At 35.9% G+C, this 18670-nt stretch overlaps 1 protein-coding gene across 2 annotated transcripts in view; it reads left to right on the top strand.

Annotated features, from left to right (window-relative positions):
- Positions 1-311: 311 nt before the first annotated feature.
- The window catches only part of LOC143682722 (uncharacterized), a 32931-nt gene continuing 14572 nt past the window's right edge, over positions 312-18670 (top strand). Inside the window, exons 1-4 of one of the 2 annotated variants that reach the window (XM_077159245.1) lie at positions 312-373; positions 466-703; positions 3407-3509; positions 6449-6535. In XM_077159245.1, coding sequence (XP_077015360.1) covers positions 477-703; positions 3407-3509; positions 6449-6466 — 348 coding nt within the window. In that variant the 5' untranslated portion in view covers positions 312-373; positions 466-476 and the 3' untranslated portion in view covers positions 6467-6535. Of the gene's footprint in view, positions 374-465; positions 704-3406; positions 3510-6448; positions 6536-18670 lie in introns of those variants that run through there. The other variant, XM_077159246.1, reaches the window with a different exon arrangement.

Genomic DNA, 18670 nt, shown 5'->3' with positions numbered 1-18670 from the left:
AAAAACAAAAAACTGAGGAAAACAAATCTTGACATAGTTCTATTTTATGGCAGTGGAGACCAATGTCTGAGTGGACTCCATCCTTATGAAGACTAATAACCATGTACCAAGTTATATACTTACCTAAAGCTTAGTGGATGTGACAAAACTTTGTAGTACCCGTAGTGGATCAGTGGGCTGGGACCATAGGTGCCACGGTGATAGCAGTGAGGGATTGGGGTGGAAGATGATGTGGTAGATTAAATGATGTACCTCATAATAGACATGCTCTTATACTCATCTAAATTTGCATTCCCATGATTGTGACCCCATTGTAAACAGAACCTCTTTAAGATGTTACTTTTTAGTTAAGACGTGGCCCAACTGAATGAAGGTAGATCTTAATTCCAATTACTGGAGGGCTTATACAGGTTGACTATCTTAAATATGCATCAATATTTTATTGCTTAAATGTGTGTGTTTTAGCCTTATTTCTGATGGATAAACCGGAAGCCAAAAGTCAGCGAAAATCACATGCAGGATCCAAAAGTCGGAAGTCCGTGGAACCGGAAGAACAGACACAAGGAGCAAAAAATCGCCATGTGACAGGAGGCAGCGATGCAAGGCCAAGGAAGGCCCAGATTGCTGGCAACCAGCACAGGAACACTGCAGGCTTTGGGTTAAAGTCAAAACTTGGGTTTTCATTTCTTCTAGCCTCAAAACCGTGAGTCAATAATTCCCGTTATTACCTAAAACCCATCATATTGTATTTACCTCTACAGCCTGACAAGCTAAGACAGATAGTAAAAGAAAAAAATTTAGAATGACTCAGTTCTCCCAAAGAGTGCAATCTGATTGAGAAAAATGTATATGCAGACACACAGAGAATGAATAATTATAGTTCAGGGCAGTGCAGCGTCAGTGCCAAAAGAAGGGCATGTGCATTTACGGGTTAGGCCTATTCCTGACAGGAAGAGTTCCCTTAAGCTATTTGGACCAGATTCCTTAATCAGTATAGTTGGTGGGAATGGTTAAATAGAGCTTTAATATGTTAAAAACAAAAATGAAAACCTACCGGGCCATGTTAAATGGTCAAGGATGTATTTATTCGGTGGATGCTGTAGCAGGGCAGAGGAAGTAAAACTCAGAAGAAAGGACAGCCAGCTTTCTAAGGGCTGAGAATAGGTTGGAAGAAAAGCCCTGGAAGATAGGGGAGTTGATCACCGGGGTGAGTGAATAATTTACTCAGGTTGTAATTAGGATGGTTTGGTTCCACTGAAATGGGTGAGGGATTTACTGAGATTGTGGACCACTTGGTTCAGACTGTTTACCTCTGCTGTAATTAGACCACCTGGAGTCTGTAAGGGTTGGGAGATGAAGCAGTAGAGAAGGAACTGCCTAGTTAGGAGATTCTCTCGGTCCTGGATAGTCAAGATGAGGGGAAGGGCGGTTGAGAGGTCTGGGGCAAGATTGATATTTAGGATAATTAAGAGTTTGAAGTTGACTCCCACCATCCCCACCAGTCTGAGTTGTTTTCTCTCTGCAATCCCACAGGTTCAAGCTTATTTTCAAGGTAGTCAATATGGGGGGGTGGGGAGGGAGCAGGGGTGCATGAGGAGCAAGGCTAGCAGCTTGTTTAGCAGAAGGAATACACTTGGTAAATTTAAAGGAGGGGGAGAGGAAATTTCCACCAGGGAATAAAAGTATAGAAATAAGAAAGGACAAGCTGGGTTGGATAAGGAGTAGCGCTAGGGGGTTTGCTTTAGGTAGTAAATTTAAAAAGGCAAGCTGGTCCCAGGTTATGGGTTAGTAACCTCTGCTGCTATTCATTACATGTGAATTGTTGATGTTAAACCCTTCATGAGCTGTTTCTTTTTTTTCTCCTACCTACTTCACTAGACTGTAACCTCTTTGAGAACAAGGAGTATGCCTTCTAATTCTCTGTATGCCTCACAGTGCTTACCTGATGGCAGTTATTTGCCCTCAGGATTGTGAATATATGCCCCTCCCCATGTTTATTTTACCTTCTCAGAATGTAACATTAAAGGAAGAAAATAAAGGAGTCTATTTATTGAGTAATGCTAGTCTTGGTAAAACTATTGGCCACATTCATCAATTCTGTAGTTTCTACTTTGTAGGTATATGGGTAGACTCTGATTCTTGACTTTTATCTGTTTTCTCCAAATTTTTGCATTGATTCTAAGAACTCATCATAAACTTACAATATGTAACTAGTTTACCTGTTAGCTGGTGACTGTTTATTAAAAGAAAACAAAAAAGAATTCTAAAGGTTGATATTCTAAATATCAATCTTGCCACAGAAAACTAAAAAGAAATGACCAAGTGGACGATTTAAGTATGTACATATGGATATTTTGCTATTTATTGGTTCTTCCATGAAGTATTTGATTTATAATCCAGTAATGTTTTCTTGCCAATAGAAGAATGATCAGCATGTGCATTTTAAACAATTAAGAATAAAAGCCATTGAAAAAACAATGGCTTATTCACATATAACATCTGCATATGTGCACATACTGATAAAGTTAAGAAAAAGACTTGTTTTTCTTATGTTCTTCACTCAATTACATTTTCTTACTGCCAAAAGAGAAGCTTTTCAAGGTAGAGTTGGTACTATTAGCTTATCAGATACAGCACGTAGAATTTATTTTCAGAAATTCTGAACAAAAAGTCAGTTTACAACTTCCATCAATAATATTAATGGCTGTGCTAATAGTTCCTTTCCTCAGAAATATAAATTTTATCATTTTCTAAATATTTACTTTGGTGCATCAGAGTGTTTACTTGTAACTTTCATTAATGTCTTTACCCTTAGGTTGCTGCTATAATATATAAAATATATAATACATTTGTTTCACTGGTAAGCGTAACGTCATCAGGAACCGTGTAATTAAACACTTCCTGATAATAGTTTGAAGTTTATCTCTTGTGAGTATTCTTTCTAGAGAAAATGAGATGAGGAGGACTGATAATAGTTTCAATATTCAAAGAATGGGTGGATATAAGCTGCATCACAAATAATATGTGCCAAGCAGTGTGCTGAGTATTTTGCACTTAATTTCATCCTCAGGGGAAAGACTGAAGGCTTTGGCAGACCTCTGTTTTACAGCAAAGTCATCCTTTGACACAATTATTTGGATCATTTCATGAAAAAAAAAATACATCTAGGTCATTGTTTCCATTCTCCTTTCATTTTGTTAAGGATTTAAGGCTAAATAATTCCTTGATTCTTGTATTTACTTATTAGTTTTTCTGTAATAAAGTATCCACCTTACCATAAATAAGCAGCGAGTAAGCAGTGTGTTTGATAGCTAATTTTTGTGTGACTGAGCTAAATATTTCAGTTAAGATGCCTTTGGTTGTAAGTAACAGTAAACACTGATTGATGTTGGTTTTTAATCTCTAGGGTCGTGCTGTTATCTGGCTCTTCTACACTTGGCAGATGGCAAGATGGCTACAAAAATCCTAAGCAGCACATCCACGCATGGCATTGTCCAGAAAGAGAAAAAGTAAACATCTCCCCTGGTATCTTCATAGGAAGGAGGACAATTTCCCCTAAGTACTCTGGTAGATCTCTTTCCTCCTATTCCAGAGGGTGGCAAACTATTATTGCCTCATGAACATTCTTAAATTGCTGCCCTTAATCTTCCACTTCCTATTCTAAATTTTCGAGTGTCCCATTGAACTTGATATTACTTTGTGAAAAATGCAGCTACCAACAGCTAGTGTGAACCAATTAGGATTTCCTCAGGGAGATTGGGAAGGTGTCATACTACCCTGAGTTACATGCTAGAAAAGGGGCAGGGGGTGGCTATTGGACTGGCATTCAGTCAGGAGAATGCTGTACTCTGCATTAAGAAGTATCCTAAAATTATAGTTCATTATTTTTACTAATTAATGTAAGATATCTTAGGTTATACTAACTTTCTTGCAGTATGTATCAAACATTAAAAATAGTGGCTCTTCATTTCTGTTTCCAGAAAGTGCTATTTTTTTTGAGAATATTTGCTAGAAATATAATGTAAACTAATCACTGTGCGTGTGTTGGTTGAAACTTCCAGAGATCTGTCAGACCTTTGTTGCACTTGAACTCATTCATTACCAACTTCATACAAGGTGATGAGTCCATTGGTAAATGGGGTATAAAGAGACACAATTAAAAATGGCAAAGCTAGGTTTATAAATTCTACCATAAGGTATACTTTAAACAACTTAAAAAAAAATCAAATACTGGCAGACGTCAGTAATAAGTTTGTATACTTTATGGGTCTGTGGATTGTAGTTTGAGAAGCACTGCATATACAGTTAAAATTTTAAAGCTTAGGAAATTTTCAAAAAACCAGACCATGTGCCAGCAAAATGCAAACACATAGGAGAAATACTTAATTATTGGGGGGCTGAAAAGAGAATGCCATTATGGGGACCAGGAAAGTTGGATCCTAGATCTAGCACCTATTAACTATGACTTTGAAAAGGTGCTAAATTCTTCCCCCATAGTTCCTTTACTTCTCAATGGAAATTTAAATATTTTTATCTCCATCGTCTCTTCCAGATTAAAAATTCTTTGTGTCTTTGTGAATGATCATTTTATTACCTGCTAAAATCAACAAAAGAATGTAAAAGAAAATGTTCTGACCCAAAAGAGCAGCGTATAGTTAAAACACTTATGTGGATTAATTATATAGATCTCTGCCCACAAGGAAGTAATTACTCATATTAGAAAATGGAAAGTGGATTGAAAAGGCTAAACATGCAGATATGACTACTGTTTCATTCATCTTCTGGCATAAATAGGATGTGAAAATAATTTCAAATTATTTTGCTATTTTTAAAAACTTCTTATTTGAAAGAATTTTCTATTGACAGGGACTGTAAAGATAGTGCAGAGTGTTCCATATATCCTTCACCCAGCTTCCTCTAATGTTATCTTCTGTAATCATCACATATTTATCAAAACTAAGAATTTAACATTGGTAAAATACTATTAACTCAGCTAGAGACTTTATTCATATTTCACAAGACTTTCTACTAATATCCTTTTTCTGTTCCAGAATCCAATTCAATTTAGTCATCTTGACTTAAGTTTTTTCCAGCATGTGACAATTTTTCAGCTTTTTCCTTATTTCTTATGACCTTTTTAAGAGTATTTATCAATATTTTGTAGAACATACTTCAACTTGGCTTTTTTGAATGCATTCTCATGATTAAACAGAGAGAATGGATTTTATGAATGAATGCCACAAAGGTGAAGAGATTTTTTATCAAGTCATAGACTAAGATACTAATGTAACTTACCTTGATCAGTCGGTTTAGATAGTGTTTACCATGTCTCTCCACTGTGTAGTATTTTTCCCTTTTCATACTCTATTCATTGGATGCAAGTCAATTAATGCAGCTCAGTGGAGACACCAAACATATAATAAATTCATTTGTGTTGAATGATTCTAAAACCAGATAATTATATGGCATCATATATTATGGGAAAATCTATTTGAGCACCTATATGCAATTATTTCATTTAGTCTTCCCCTAAAAGTTATAACTTAATGATGTTATTTCAGTATCTGTGTGTTTCAACATGAAAAGATCAAGATTATGCAGTTTTCTCCATGTATTTCTGATTTCTAAACTCATGCTAATAAGAATATCAAGACGTTGGGAGTCTTGAATAGAAGGTTAAAAGCATGGAGAAATACCTAGAATCTGATTTTTTGCAGTAAGTAAACCATTTCCAAAGTGTCAGCTGCTTTTGAAAACTGAATCAGTTCTTACAGAACGCAAGAATGCATTTGGTATTAGAAGCAGTACATTACTCCCAGGGCCTTAAATTATTGTTTTGATGCAACTTCTACAAGTACCTAATTTGCTTTCAGGTAGCAGCTTGCATGCTAGATACATAAATATATCTTTAAAATATATTTATGTTGCATTAGGCTAGCATTTCCCAAATTATGGTTACATTCACTTGATGTATCATAGGAAGCCTATTAGTAAAATGGAAATGTTGCTATATATTTATATATTCAATCATCCATTCATTGATATTTCCATTTATGTATTTTTGGAGAAGTTTAAACCAGTACAAAAGAAAATTGTGGAAAATGTTTACATTAGTAGAAATTCTCGAAGAGCCCATTAAAAGTATTTTTCATTTGCCTCCCCCATACCTGTTAGATGGACCTCAGAATGCTCATACACACCGAAACAAATTCTCCATTTCTTTTAGAGGTCTTTTTCAGTATTACAACTACATTTGATGTCAGCTTTGAAATCACCTTCACCAAATTGAATCTATCAATCATCGAGTTTTATTGATTCTTCTTTCAAAATAACTCTTTAATTTATCCTTTTCTTTATATTCTTATTGACCTTATCTAAGTTCAGGTTCTTAAATCTGAAAATATCAAAATAACTTCCTTCTTAATACCCATGCCTCGGTCTCTCCTAGGTGAAATATTGGCAGTGAATCTGAGGCCTCTTCAATCTGGGAGAGAAGAAAATTCTCAAAAAATACAAAGAGAAAACTACCAAATTTTTGAAATTAATAAATGTTTTATCAAATGTGAAAAACATGATGCTGTGTCAAATTTGTGATGGTTAAATTTAATAATCGCAAAATTATATTATACTTGAAAACAATTGTGAGATTTTTCTCACTTCTTAGGAATTGTCCAAGTTTGCAGGATAATTTGATTAAAAAAATACCCAATTATAAATTAAATGTATTATTCAAAACAAAGTAATGTCTAAATCAAAATTGTAAATATTTTTTAGATTTTTGTAGTAAAAACTACATTTAATGAGAGGTATGGGTACATACTACATTTTCATAAATTTTTTATGATCTGAAATGATGGCTAACAATGGCAAGAGCAGATATAGACCTTGAAAGGGTAAAAACACAGCCTTCCATCATCTGGCCCCAGCTCCCTCTTGTTATCTCATATCTGTCCACTTTTCCTGCACCCACTGTGTTTTATCACCAGTGGCACCACTCTCTCTCGAAAGTTACTTGCAGTTTCATCTTCTTTATCACTTCTATATGTTCCCAAATATTTAAGCTCAAGATTAATAAATCTGCACTTATTAGGTGACTGCTCCCTCTTCTCTAGCTTCGGTCTCTAGGACCCCAGTATTCTACATTTTAAGGCTCCGAGTTTACATAGTCTAGGTGGTTCATATTAATGAAATTAATATCAATCTTTCTGTGTTTGGTTTATTTCACTCAGCATTATGTCTTCAAGTTTCATCCATGTTGTTGCATGCTTCAGGATCTCATTCCTTCTTACTGTTGCATAATATTCCATCATATGTATATACCACATTTTCTTTATCCACTCTGTCTGTTGTAGACACTTGGATTGTTTCCATTTTTGGCAATAGAGAATAACCACTATAAACATTGGTATGCCAGTGTCTTTTCATGTCACTGCTTTCAGCTCTCCGGATATATGCCGACAGTGGAATTGTGGGCCATAGGGAAACGTGATATTTAGTTTTCTGAGGAATAGCCAAACCATCTCTCACAGCAGCTATGCAATTTTATGTTCCTACCAGAAGTGAATAAGGGTTCCATTTTCTCCATGTCCTCTCTAACATTGTGGTTTTCTCATTGTTAAATAGCCATTCTTACAGGTTTGAGTAGACGTCTCACTGTGGTTTTGATTTGCGTTTCCCTAATAGCTAATGAAGGTGAACATCTTTTCATGTGCTTTTTAGCCTTTTGTATTTCCCCTTTGGAGAAATGTCTATTGATATCTTTTGCCTATTTTATAATTGGTTGTTTGTTCTTTTGTTGTTCAGTTGTATGATTTCTTTATATATACTAGATATCAAATACAGTTTCCAAATATTTTCTCCCATTGAGCTGGCTGTCACTTTACTTTTTTGACAAAGTTTCTTTGAAGCACATAAGTGTTCAGTCTTGAGGAGCTCCTGTTTATCTATTCTTTCATTGCTTGTATTTTAGGTGTAATAGCTCCTATGATTAGGTCTTGAAGATGTTTCCTTATATTTTTTTCTAGGAGTTTTATGGTACTGGCTCTTATATTTAGCTCTTTCATCCACTTTGAGTTAATTTTTGTATAGGGTGTGAGGTAGCTTTCATTCCTTTGGGTAAGAATATCCATTTCTCCCAGCTCCATTTATAGACGGGACTATTCTGTATGAGTTTGGAGGATTTGGGAGCCTTGTCAAAAATCAATTGACCGTAGATTTGGGGGTCTATTTCTGAACTCTTAATTTGATTCCATTGAACTGTGTGTCTGTCTTTGTGCCAGTACCATGCTGTTTTGACCACTGTAGATTTATAATAAGCATTCAAGTCAGGAAGGGTAAGTCCTCCCACTTATTCTTCTTTTTAAGGATATTTCCAAATAAATTTGATAACTACCTTTTCCAAATTCTTCCAAACCAAATAGGTTATTGGAATTTTGATTGATATTGTATTGAATCTGAAGATTAATTTGGGTAGAATTGATGTCTTAATGACATTTAGTCTTCCTCTCCATCAACATAGAATGTCTTTTCACCTATTTAGGTCTTGTTTGATTTCTTTTACCAATGTCTTGTAGTTTTCTTTGCACAGATCTTTTACATCCTTGGTTAAGTTTATTTCTAGAAACTTGATTCTTTTAGTTGCTATTGTGAATGGAGTTTTTTTTTTTTCCCTTAATTCCTTCCTTGGATAGATCATTACTGATGTACAGAAATATTACTGATTTTTGTACATTAACCTAGTTTCTCACCATTTTGATAGAATTGTTTATTAGCTCAAGTAGGTTTGTTGTAGATACCTCAGGATTTTCCAAATATAGGGTCCTGTCATCTGCAAATAATGAGAGTTTTTTTCTTCATTTCGGATTTGTATGCCTTTTATTTATTTTTCTTCTCTAATTGCTTTAACTAGAACTTTTAGCACAATGTTAAATAATAGTGGTGACAGTGGGCATCCTTGTCTTGTTCTTATATTAGGGGGAAGGCTTTCAGTCTGGCACCATTGAGTATGATGCTGGCTGTTGATTATTCACATATGCCCTTTATCATATCGAGGAAGTTTCCTTTGATTCCTACCTTTTGAAGTGTTTTTATCAGAAAAGGATGCTGATTGTCAAATGCTTTTTTGCAGCAGTTGAGATGATCATGTGATTTTCCCTTTTGATTTGTTAATGTGTTGTATTACATATTGATTTTCTTGTGTTGTTTATCCATGCCTGTAATAAAGTGTACTAGGTCATGGTGTATAATTCTTTTAATATGCGATTGGATATAATTTTCAAATGTTTTGTTGAGAAAATTTGTGTCTATATTCCTTAGGGAGATTGGCATATAGTTTTCCTTTCTTGTAATATCTTTATCTGGTTTTGGTATTAGAGTGATGTGCGCTTCATAAACATGAGTTAGGAAGTGTTCCTTTTTCTTTGGTTTTTTGGAAGGATTTGAGCATGAGTGGTGTTATTTCTTTTTGAAATGTTTGGTAAAATTCCCTTCTGAAGCCATCTGAAAGCACTAGGGCTTTCATTGTAGGAAGGTTTTTGGTGACAGATTGAATCTCTTTACTTCTTATTGGTTTGTTGAAGTCTTCTACTTTTCTCTCAAGCCAGTATAGTTATTTGGGTGTTTTTAGAAAATTGTCCATTTCTTCTAATTTGTCTATTTTGTTGGCATACAGTTCATAGTATCCTCTTATGATTTTTTTTTTTAGTTTTTCAAGGTCCATGGTAATGATCCTTCCTTTCATTTCTGATTTCAATTTCATTCTCTCTCTTTTTTTGTTTTTCTTAAATCAGCCTAGCTGAGGATCCATTGATTTTACTGATTGTCTCAAAGAACAAACTTTTGGTTTTATTGATTCTCTCTATTGTTTTTTTTTTTCCAATTCGTTTATTTCTGGCTTCATCTTTGCTATTTCTCTTATTCTATTTGCTTTAGGGTTATTTTACTGTTTTTTCTCTATTTCCTCTAGGTGAGCAGTTAAGTCCTTGATTTTGCTCTTTCTTCTTTTTTAATATAGACATTTAGGGGAATAATTTCCTTCTCAGCACTGCTTTTACTGCAGTCCATTAAGTTTTGTAAGGATGTATTCTTGTTTTTATTTGTCTCTAGATATTTACTGATTTCTCTTGCAATTTCTTCTTTGACCCACTGATTGTTCATAAATGTGTTATTTACACTCCATATATTTGTGAAAGTTCTGGTTCTTTGGTGGTTATTGCTTTCCACCTTCGTTCCATTGAGATCAGAGAAAGTGCTTTGAATGATTTCAATCTTTTAAAATTTAAGACCTGTTTTGTGCCCCAGTATATGATCTATCCTGGAGAATGTTCCATGAGTGCTACAGAAGAATGTATAGCCTGTTGTTTTTGGGTATAATGATCTATATATGTCTGTTAGGTCTAATTCATTTATCACATTGTTTAGGTTCTCTATTTCCTTATTGATCCTCTGTCCGGTTGTTCTATCTATAGAAGAGAGTGGTGTATTAAAGTCTCCCATAATAATTGTAGAAACATCTACTGCTTCCTTCAGTTTTGTCGGTGTTTACCTCATGTACTTTGGAACTCCTTGATTGGGTGCATAAATATTTGTGATTATTATTTCTTCTTGGTGAATCGCCCCTTTTATAAATATGTAGTGTTCTTCTTTGTCTGTTATGACATCTTTTCATTTAAAGCGTATTTTCTCTGATATTAGTATAGCTACTTCTGTTTTCTTTTGGTTACAGCTTGCCTGGAATATCTTTTTCCACCCTTTCACTTTCAATCTACTTGTATCCTTGGGTCTAAGATGAGTATCTTGTAAACAGTATATAGTTGGATCATATTTTTTAGTACATCCTGCCATTCTATGTATTTTTATTGGGGAGTTAAGTCCATTAACATTCAAAGTTATTACTGTAAAGGCAGCACTTGAATCTACCATCTTATCCTTTGGTTTTTATCTGTAAGATCTATTCTTTACTTTCTCTTTCTCTTTTTATCCATCAAATTATGCTTACTAATACCTTCAATTCTGAGCCCTCCTCCAAACCTTCCTCTCCGGTCTTTATTTTCACTTGACAGTATTCTCTTCAGTGCTTCTTGCAGGACAGACCTCTTGTTAAATTCTCTTGGCATTGTTTTTCCGTGAACATTTTAAACTCTCTCTTACTTTTGAAGGGCAACTTTACCTGTTAAAGAATTATTTGCTGGCAGTTTTCTCCTTCAGAAACTTAAATATATAATACCACTGCTTTCTCACCTTCATGGTACCCATTGAGTAGTCAGAACTTATTCGTATGTGGTTTCCTTTGTATGTGATGAATTAATTTTCTCTTGATGCTTTCAGAACTTTCTCCTTCTCTTCAGTATTTGACAGTCTGATTAGTATGTGTCTTGGAATGAGTCTACTTGGATTCATTCTATTTGGAGTTCTTTGGGCTTCTTTGATTTGTATATTTCTGTCTTTTATTAGGGTTGGGAAATTTTCCCCACATATCTCCTAAATAAATGTCCTAGCCCTTTATTCTTCTTTTCTCCTTCTGGAATACCAGTACTTATATCCATGCACTTCATGCTGTCCATCATTTCTCTGAAATCCAATTGAAAATGTTTCATCTTTTTCAGTGTTTGTTCTTTTGTGTGTTCAAATTCAGTTGCCCTGTACTCTAGTTCACTTATTCTTTCTTGTGCCTCTTCAAATTTGCTGTTGTGTGTCTCTAGTATATTTTTAACTTGATATATAGTCTCTTTCATTTCCATAGATCTGTTTTTAAATTTTTTCTTCCAAATTCTTCTGTATGATTTTCTAGTGTCTTTTTTTTTTTGTGGTAGTGGTGGTGGTGGTGATGCATGGGCTGGAAATCGAACCTGGGTCTCCTTCATGGCAGGTGAGCATTCAACTACTGAACCACCCCTGCACCACACTAGTGTCTTCTTGATATCCTTTATGTCTTTCTGGCAACTCATTGAAGTTATTTAGGAGATTTGTATGGACATCTTTGATTAGTTATTCCAAATTCTGTGTCTCCTTCAACTTTTAATTTGGTCATTTGGCTAGGCCATATCTTCTTGAATCTTCACATGCTTAGTGAATTTTTTATTGCTTTCTAGGGATATGATTATCTTGATAAGATTACTTTGAAGGTTGATTTTTCTTGCTTGTCCAAGATTTCATAGTTGCTTGGGTTTGTGTTGAAGGTCTCCTTTTACCCTTGGTTTGTCAGTAATTCCCTGTTAAACCAAACCACGGTCTTCATGCAGGAGATGCAAACTTAACTGAAGATCTGTTCTTCTGCCTTAGGGATGGGGGTGGGCACTGTGTACTGCAGCAAGGTCTCTTGTGTATGTGGTAAACTAGATTTTGTGGCTCTTGGGTTCCCACATGGGAGCTCCTGGGTGCAGAGCTGTGAGAGAGGATATTCCTAGCTGGCTGCAGAAGTGGAAGTGCTGGAACCTGCTACACCTTCAGCATCCACTCTGGCCTGTATAGTCCTAGGTATAGTCATGATTGAGTAAAAGCATCGTGTCCTTTCAATCATAATTTCTCTGCTTATTCATCCAGGTCCTCCATATATAATGTAGAAGACCCTCTCTGTTCACTTGTACCATGGAACTGCTGCCCTGGTCATTTTCTGTCTTTTCTCTAATTGTTCCACGGTATAGGATGAACTATTCTATTCCACCATCTTGTGGAATTGTTGCTTTTTACATACCCAGAATTATAGGAGGCTACAAGGTATTCAAGAACACATAATTTGATTGGTGAGCTGCATGCTTTTGATATGATTGAATAAACACTGGAAATTAAAATCTCCTCAAAATTTATTTCAAAGTGATATACCTTAAAAATCCACAGAAATTTGAATTTAATATCTCCACAAATTCTTTATAAAGCATATAAAATTTTTAACAGCTTTCTCATTTTCTCTAATATTCATGTAAAATTAACACAATTTGAATGTTCAAAGTTTTTTTGATGTTTGTTTTCTTTGGTCTGTTGGCCCAGAGAGATATAAAATCCATTTGGAATAACTAGGATCTAAATTAATTTTAACAATTAGAATCTTTCTTATGTTTTTTAACAGAACTTTTGAATGACCCTGGATAATAATCATTACAAAGCCCTCCATTTGGTACTTTGATTACAACTATTTTATATCATTGTTAAAAAATGTGTTTCACATATGATTTTAAAATAAGTTTGCCAGTTTATTTAGGCAACAAATGGTTCTCAAATCATGTAGTACCAAACCTAAAATGGTGAGGAGCTCCATTGAGGAAGAAGAAACAGGAAACTTATATTGGGCAAATGCATAAACAATGGAGGAATTCATTCTGATTGACTGTCTGAGCTGCTATATCTTATTTGGGCTGTTTTCCTGTGGGAAACCCCCTTTTAAATGCAATTTTATTGAGGTATTTTCACACACCATACAATCCATCCAAAGCAGACTATCAGTAGTTTTCAGTGTTATCACAGTTGTGCAGTCATCACCAAAATCAATTTTAGAACATTTTTGTTACTCAAAAAAATAAAATAAAATAAAGATATAAAAAACTGAAATAACCCATACTACTTATCCTCCCCCATTGTTGACCCTTAGTATTGATGTGGTACATTTGTTACTGTTGATGAGAAAATATTAAGATATTATTGTTAATTATAGTCGATAATATACAAAAGGCACATTTTTTCCCCCAAATACACCTCTGATTAAGTCTTTGTAGTAGTGTCTGTTGTAGTTTGCAAACTGCCAGAATGCAATGTGCCAGAAACAGAATGGGTTTTTAAAAGGGGAATTTATTAAGTTGCAAGTTTATAGTTCTATGGTTGTGAAAATGTCCAAATTAAGACAAGGCTATGAAAATGTCCAAATTAACACACCAGAGGTTACCTTCACTCAAGAAAGGCCGATGAAGTTCAGGGCTCCTCTCTCATCCAGAAAGTACAAGACAGATATGGTGACATCTGCTGGCTTTCTCTCCAGGCTTCTTGCTTCATGAAGCTCCCCTAGGGGGCATTTTCCTTCTTCATCTCCAAAGGTCTCTTGCTGCATGGGTTTTTGTGGCTCCTTCCAAGATGGTTCCACTTTAAAGGGTTCCTGTAAGCAACTCATCTTGAATTGGTGGATAGATATCTCCATGGAAACTACCTAAATCAGAATTCCCACCCACAATTGGGTGAGCCACCTCTCCATGGACACAATCAGAAAGTTTCCACCCAGCAATACTGAATGAAGATTAAAGGACATGGCTTTTCTGGGGTACACAAATGCAAAATTTCTCCCTCAATACACCTCTGATTAAGACTTTGTAATAGTGTCATACATTGTTCTAGTTCATAAGATAACTTTTTAATATTTTTACTATTAGTCACAGTCACCATCCACAGAAGATTCACTATGTTATACATTCCCATGTTTCCACCTGTAGTTTTCCTTCTGTTGCCATACATGACTTTAAACTACCCCTTTCAGCCTCATCACTCACAATTCAGCACTATTAATGATATTCACAATAACATGCTGCCATCACCTTTATTTGTTTCCTGACATTTAAGTTCAACCTAGCTAAACATTCAGCACATATTAAGCAACCAATCCCCATTCTCTAAACTCATCTGCTGGTAACCTATAATCTAGATTTCAGGTCTTTGAGTTTGTGTATTATAACTAGTTCTTATTAGTGAGGTCAAACAATTTTTGTCCATTTGTGTCCAACTTATTTCACTCAACATCATGTCCTCACAGTTCACCCATGTTTTTGCATGTTTCAGAACTTCACTCCAAATTAAAAAGTCAAAGTACAGAATTTGGAACACCTAATCAAAGATGGTCAAAACAATCTCCCAGATTTCAGTGAGATGGTTAAAGAGATAAAGGCTATTAATTAGATACTAGGAGAAGAGCCTAAAGAAGAATTTGAAAGATTGCACAGAAAAATAGCAGATCTGACACAAATTAAAGATAATTGTTTTAGTTTGCTAAGGTTGCCAGAATGCAATATACCAGAGTTGGATAGACTTATAAAGGTGATTTATTTAGTTCCAAATTTACAGTTCCTTGGATGAAAGGCAGCTGGATTTTCTGGATTTCTCTTTCACATGGGAAGGCACACAGCAACATTTGCTGGCCTTCTCTCCTGGCTTCTAGGTTTAAACTGCTTTCTTCAGGGTGTTTCCCTTGTACATCACCAAATGTCTGCTGTGTTGGCTCTGAGATCTGTGTTGGGCTGTGCTGAGCTACTTCCCTCTCTTCTGACTTCTCCTTTTAAGTCTTCAGCTAATTAAATGAAACATCACTCATTGAGGAAGGCACTCACCTTAGCTGGTGTAGGTTTAATCAGCCATAGATGAATTTTACATGCTGATGATTTAAGTCCACAGCAACAGAACAACTAAGCACCACCACCTGGCCAAGTTGTCCATCCCTTGTCAACCTGAAAACTATATATATTACCTTAAATCATACTTAATCTCTAAATAGAAAACAATAACAGATATATTTTTCACAATCTCTAAAGATAAAACAATAACAGACTTTTTTTTACCTAACAATGCTCATCAGTCTTGCATATAGCACACTAAATATTTCCATACACATCATCACATTACCACAAAGCCTTAAACAATTTCAGTAGCAATACAAATACAGTACCAATTCAAAGAAGGACAAAATCTCCACAAAGTCAATTATAGGCATGGTCTGTCTTAAGGCAAAATTCTCCTGTAGCTGTGGACCGATGAATTTAGAGTGCTACCTGCTTCTAATATACAAAGAAGAACAGTTATAGGATAAACAATTCCCATTGCCATAGGGAGAAATTGGAAAGAAAACAGAGGTCACCAGCTCTAAACAATTCTGAGAACCTGCAGGGCAAACCCCATTAGATTTCAAAGGCTGAGAGTCATACATACTTGGGCTTTGGACAGCAGCACTTCCACCCTTTTCAAGGGCCTCCACAGCAGTTCTGATATTTCTAAGCACTGTGATGAGGGTTGCAACATTGGGGAACACTGGGGAGTCCATCTTTTTCTTGATCCCAACCTCCTCAAGCATCTGGGTGGCCCGGGAGTCTCTGCAGTCTCCAGGGCACATGCACAACCCCTTTAGAACAATGGGCTCCACCCTCTGTGTGGCCTAGGGCATCAGAATAGCTTCACATTACCACATTCCACTCTCAGGGCTACAAAAAACCTGTTCCTTTCATATGCAAAGTACATTCATATCATCACAATATCACAAAAGGCTTAAATCATTTAGCAGCATTATTAAATACAAAGTCTCATGAAAATCAGTTACCGGTGTGGTCTGTCCTGGGAAAAATTTTTCTCTGACTGTGGACCTGTTAAACTTAGAACAAATTATCTGCCTCCAATATGCAAAGGAGGGACCATCAGAGAGTGAGTCTTCCTGTTTACCTAGGGAGAAATTGGGAAGGAAAACCAGATCCAAACAGAACTGAAAACCTGCAGGGTATAATTCATTAGATTTCCAGGTCTGGAAGTCATCTGTAGAATGATGTTTTGTCCTTGGTCTTTGATAGAACAGCAGCCCCAGTCTTTCCAGTGATTATGCAAACTCTCTCCAAACTCTGGGTGAGGGCTCTAACATCTCCAAACATAGGGGAAGATGGCCATACTCCAGGCCCCACCTGCAAGCATTGGGGTGCCAGCTGGACTCTCTCCCATTTCCAGGACACAGGCTCAACCCCCTCATAACAGTGGGGAGGTGGCCAGAACTCTCCCCATTCCCTTGGGACTGTACTACACCTTTCTGAAGACCAGGACGGCAGCAGTCTTCCTGAAAAAGGAGGCAGAAGGCCTGCCCTTTATAGATTCCAGGGCACACTCATCCTTTCCAGGTATGTGGAAAAGGATGAGGAATCTTTGCACCATACCTCAGTTTCCACAGTTCTGCCTTTGAAGACATTTTCCTTCAACCTGTCTCTTTTAGTCCAGGCTGGCAGTGGTTCTGTTCATAAAGATCTTGCAAAAATTTCGTCAGTTTTGCATACACCACAGAGGGGCCCAAATCATCAGACAAAATCCTTCCTGGATAATGGCATTTCAAATCCTGACTCACTGTATTCTAATTTGAAAGGTGCTGGAATGCAATATAACAGAAATGGAATGGCTTTTAGAAAGGGAACTCTAATAAGTTGCAAGTTTACAGTTCTAAGGCTGTGAAAAGCTCCAGATGAAAGCAAGGCTATGGAAGTGTCCAATCTAAGGCATCCAGGGAAAGACACCTTGGTTCAAGAAGGCTGATGACATTCAGGGTTTCTCTCTCAACTGGAAAGACACATCGTGAACATGGCAACATCTGCTAGCTTTCACTCCAGTCTTCTTTCATGAGTGAAATGCTTGGGGGCATTTTCCTTCTTCATCTCCAAAGCTCTGTAGCTGCTTGGGCTCTTGTGGCTCTAAAGCTTTTTCCAAAATTTTTCCTTCTTAAAGACTTCCAGTAAGCAAACCTACCTTGAATGGTTGGAGACATATCTACTGGAAAACAACTCATCAAAAGTTACTACTCACAATTGGGTGAGTCATAGCTCCATGGATAATTGAAAAGCTCCCAGCCAGTGATATTGAATGAGGATTAAAGGACATGCTTTTCTGGGATACACCACAAATTCAAACTGGTACACATTGTGATTGATGGCTGACTAGATCCATGTTCAATTGAATTCTCACATGGGGCTCTGTTCTTGGGGACTTGCCTTCTATTAACTCAGGATTTTCTACATCAATTTCTAGTTTCTTTGTACTCAATATTTCAGTTCTCAACTTATCCCTGTCCTCTCACATTTTATATTATAAGCTACAAGGAGAAGCCAGGTTTTACTTTCCACATTTAATTTGGAAATCTCTTTAGCTAAGTATCCAAGTTTATCACTTTCTTTTTTTTTTCTTTTCTTTTATTTTTTTTATTATTATTTTTTTAAATTTTTTTATTAATCAAAAACAAGAAAAGAAATTAACACAACATTTAGAAATCATTCCATTCTACACATGCACTCAGTAATTCTTAGTATCATCACATAGATGTATGATCATCATTTCTTAGTACATTTGCATCGATTTAGGAAAAGAACTAGCAAAACAGCAGAAAAAGATATAGAATGTTAATATAGAGAAGAGAATTAAAATAATAATACTAATAAAATATATATATATATATAAAGGAAAAAAAACAAAAACAAAAGATACAAACACACAAACAAACAAACAAAAAACCATATTTCAGGTGCAGCTTCATTCAGTGTTCCAACCTAGTTACATTACACTTAGGTATTATTGTGCTGTCCATTTTTGAGTTTTTGTATCTAGTCCTGTTGCACAGTCTGTATCCCTTCAGCTCCAATTACCCATTATCTTACCCTGTTTCTAACTCCTGCTGGTCTCTGTTACCAATGATATATTCCAAGCTGATTCTCGAATGTCGGTTCACATCAGTGGGACCATACAGTATTTGTCCTTTAGTTTTGGGCTAGACTCACTCAGCATAATGTTCTCTAGGTCCATCCATGTTATTACATGCTTCATAAGTTTAGTCTGTCTTAAAGCTGCATAATATTCCATTGTAGGTATACGCCACAGTTTGTTTAGCCACTCGTCTGTTGATGGACATTTTGGCTGTTTCCATCTCTTTGCAATTGTAGATAATGCTGCTATAAACACTGGTGTGCAA

Source organism: Tamandua tetradactyla, chromosome 5, assembly GCF_023851605.1.
Source record: "Tamandua tetradactyla isolate mTamTet1 chromosome 5, mTamTet1.pri, whole genome shotgun sequence".
NCBI lineage: Eukaryota > Metazoa > Chordata > Mammalia > Pilosa > Myrmecophagidae > Tamandua > Tamandua tetradactyla.
Note: the sequence above shows the minus strand (reverse complement) of the source record. Positions and strands in the feature narration are given on the sequence as shown.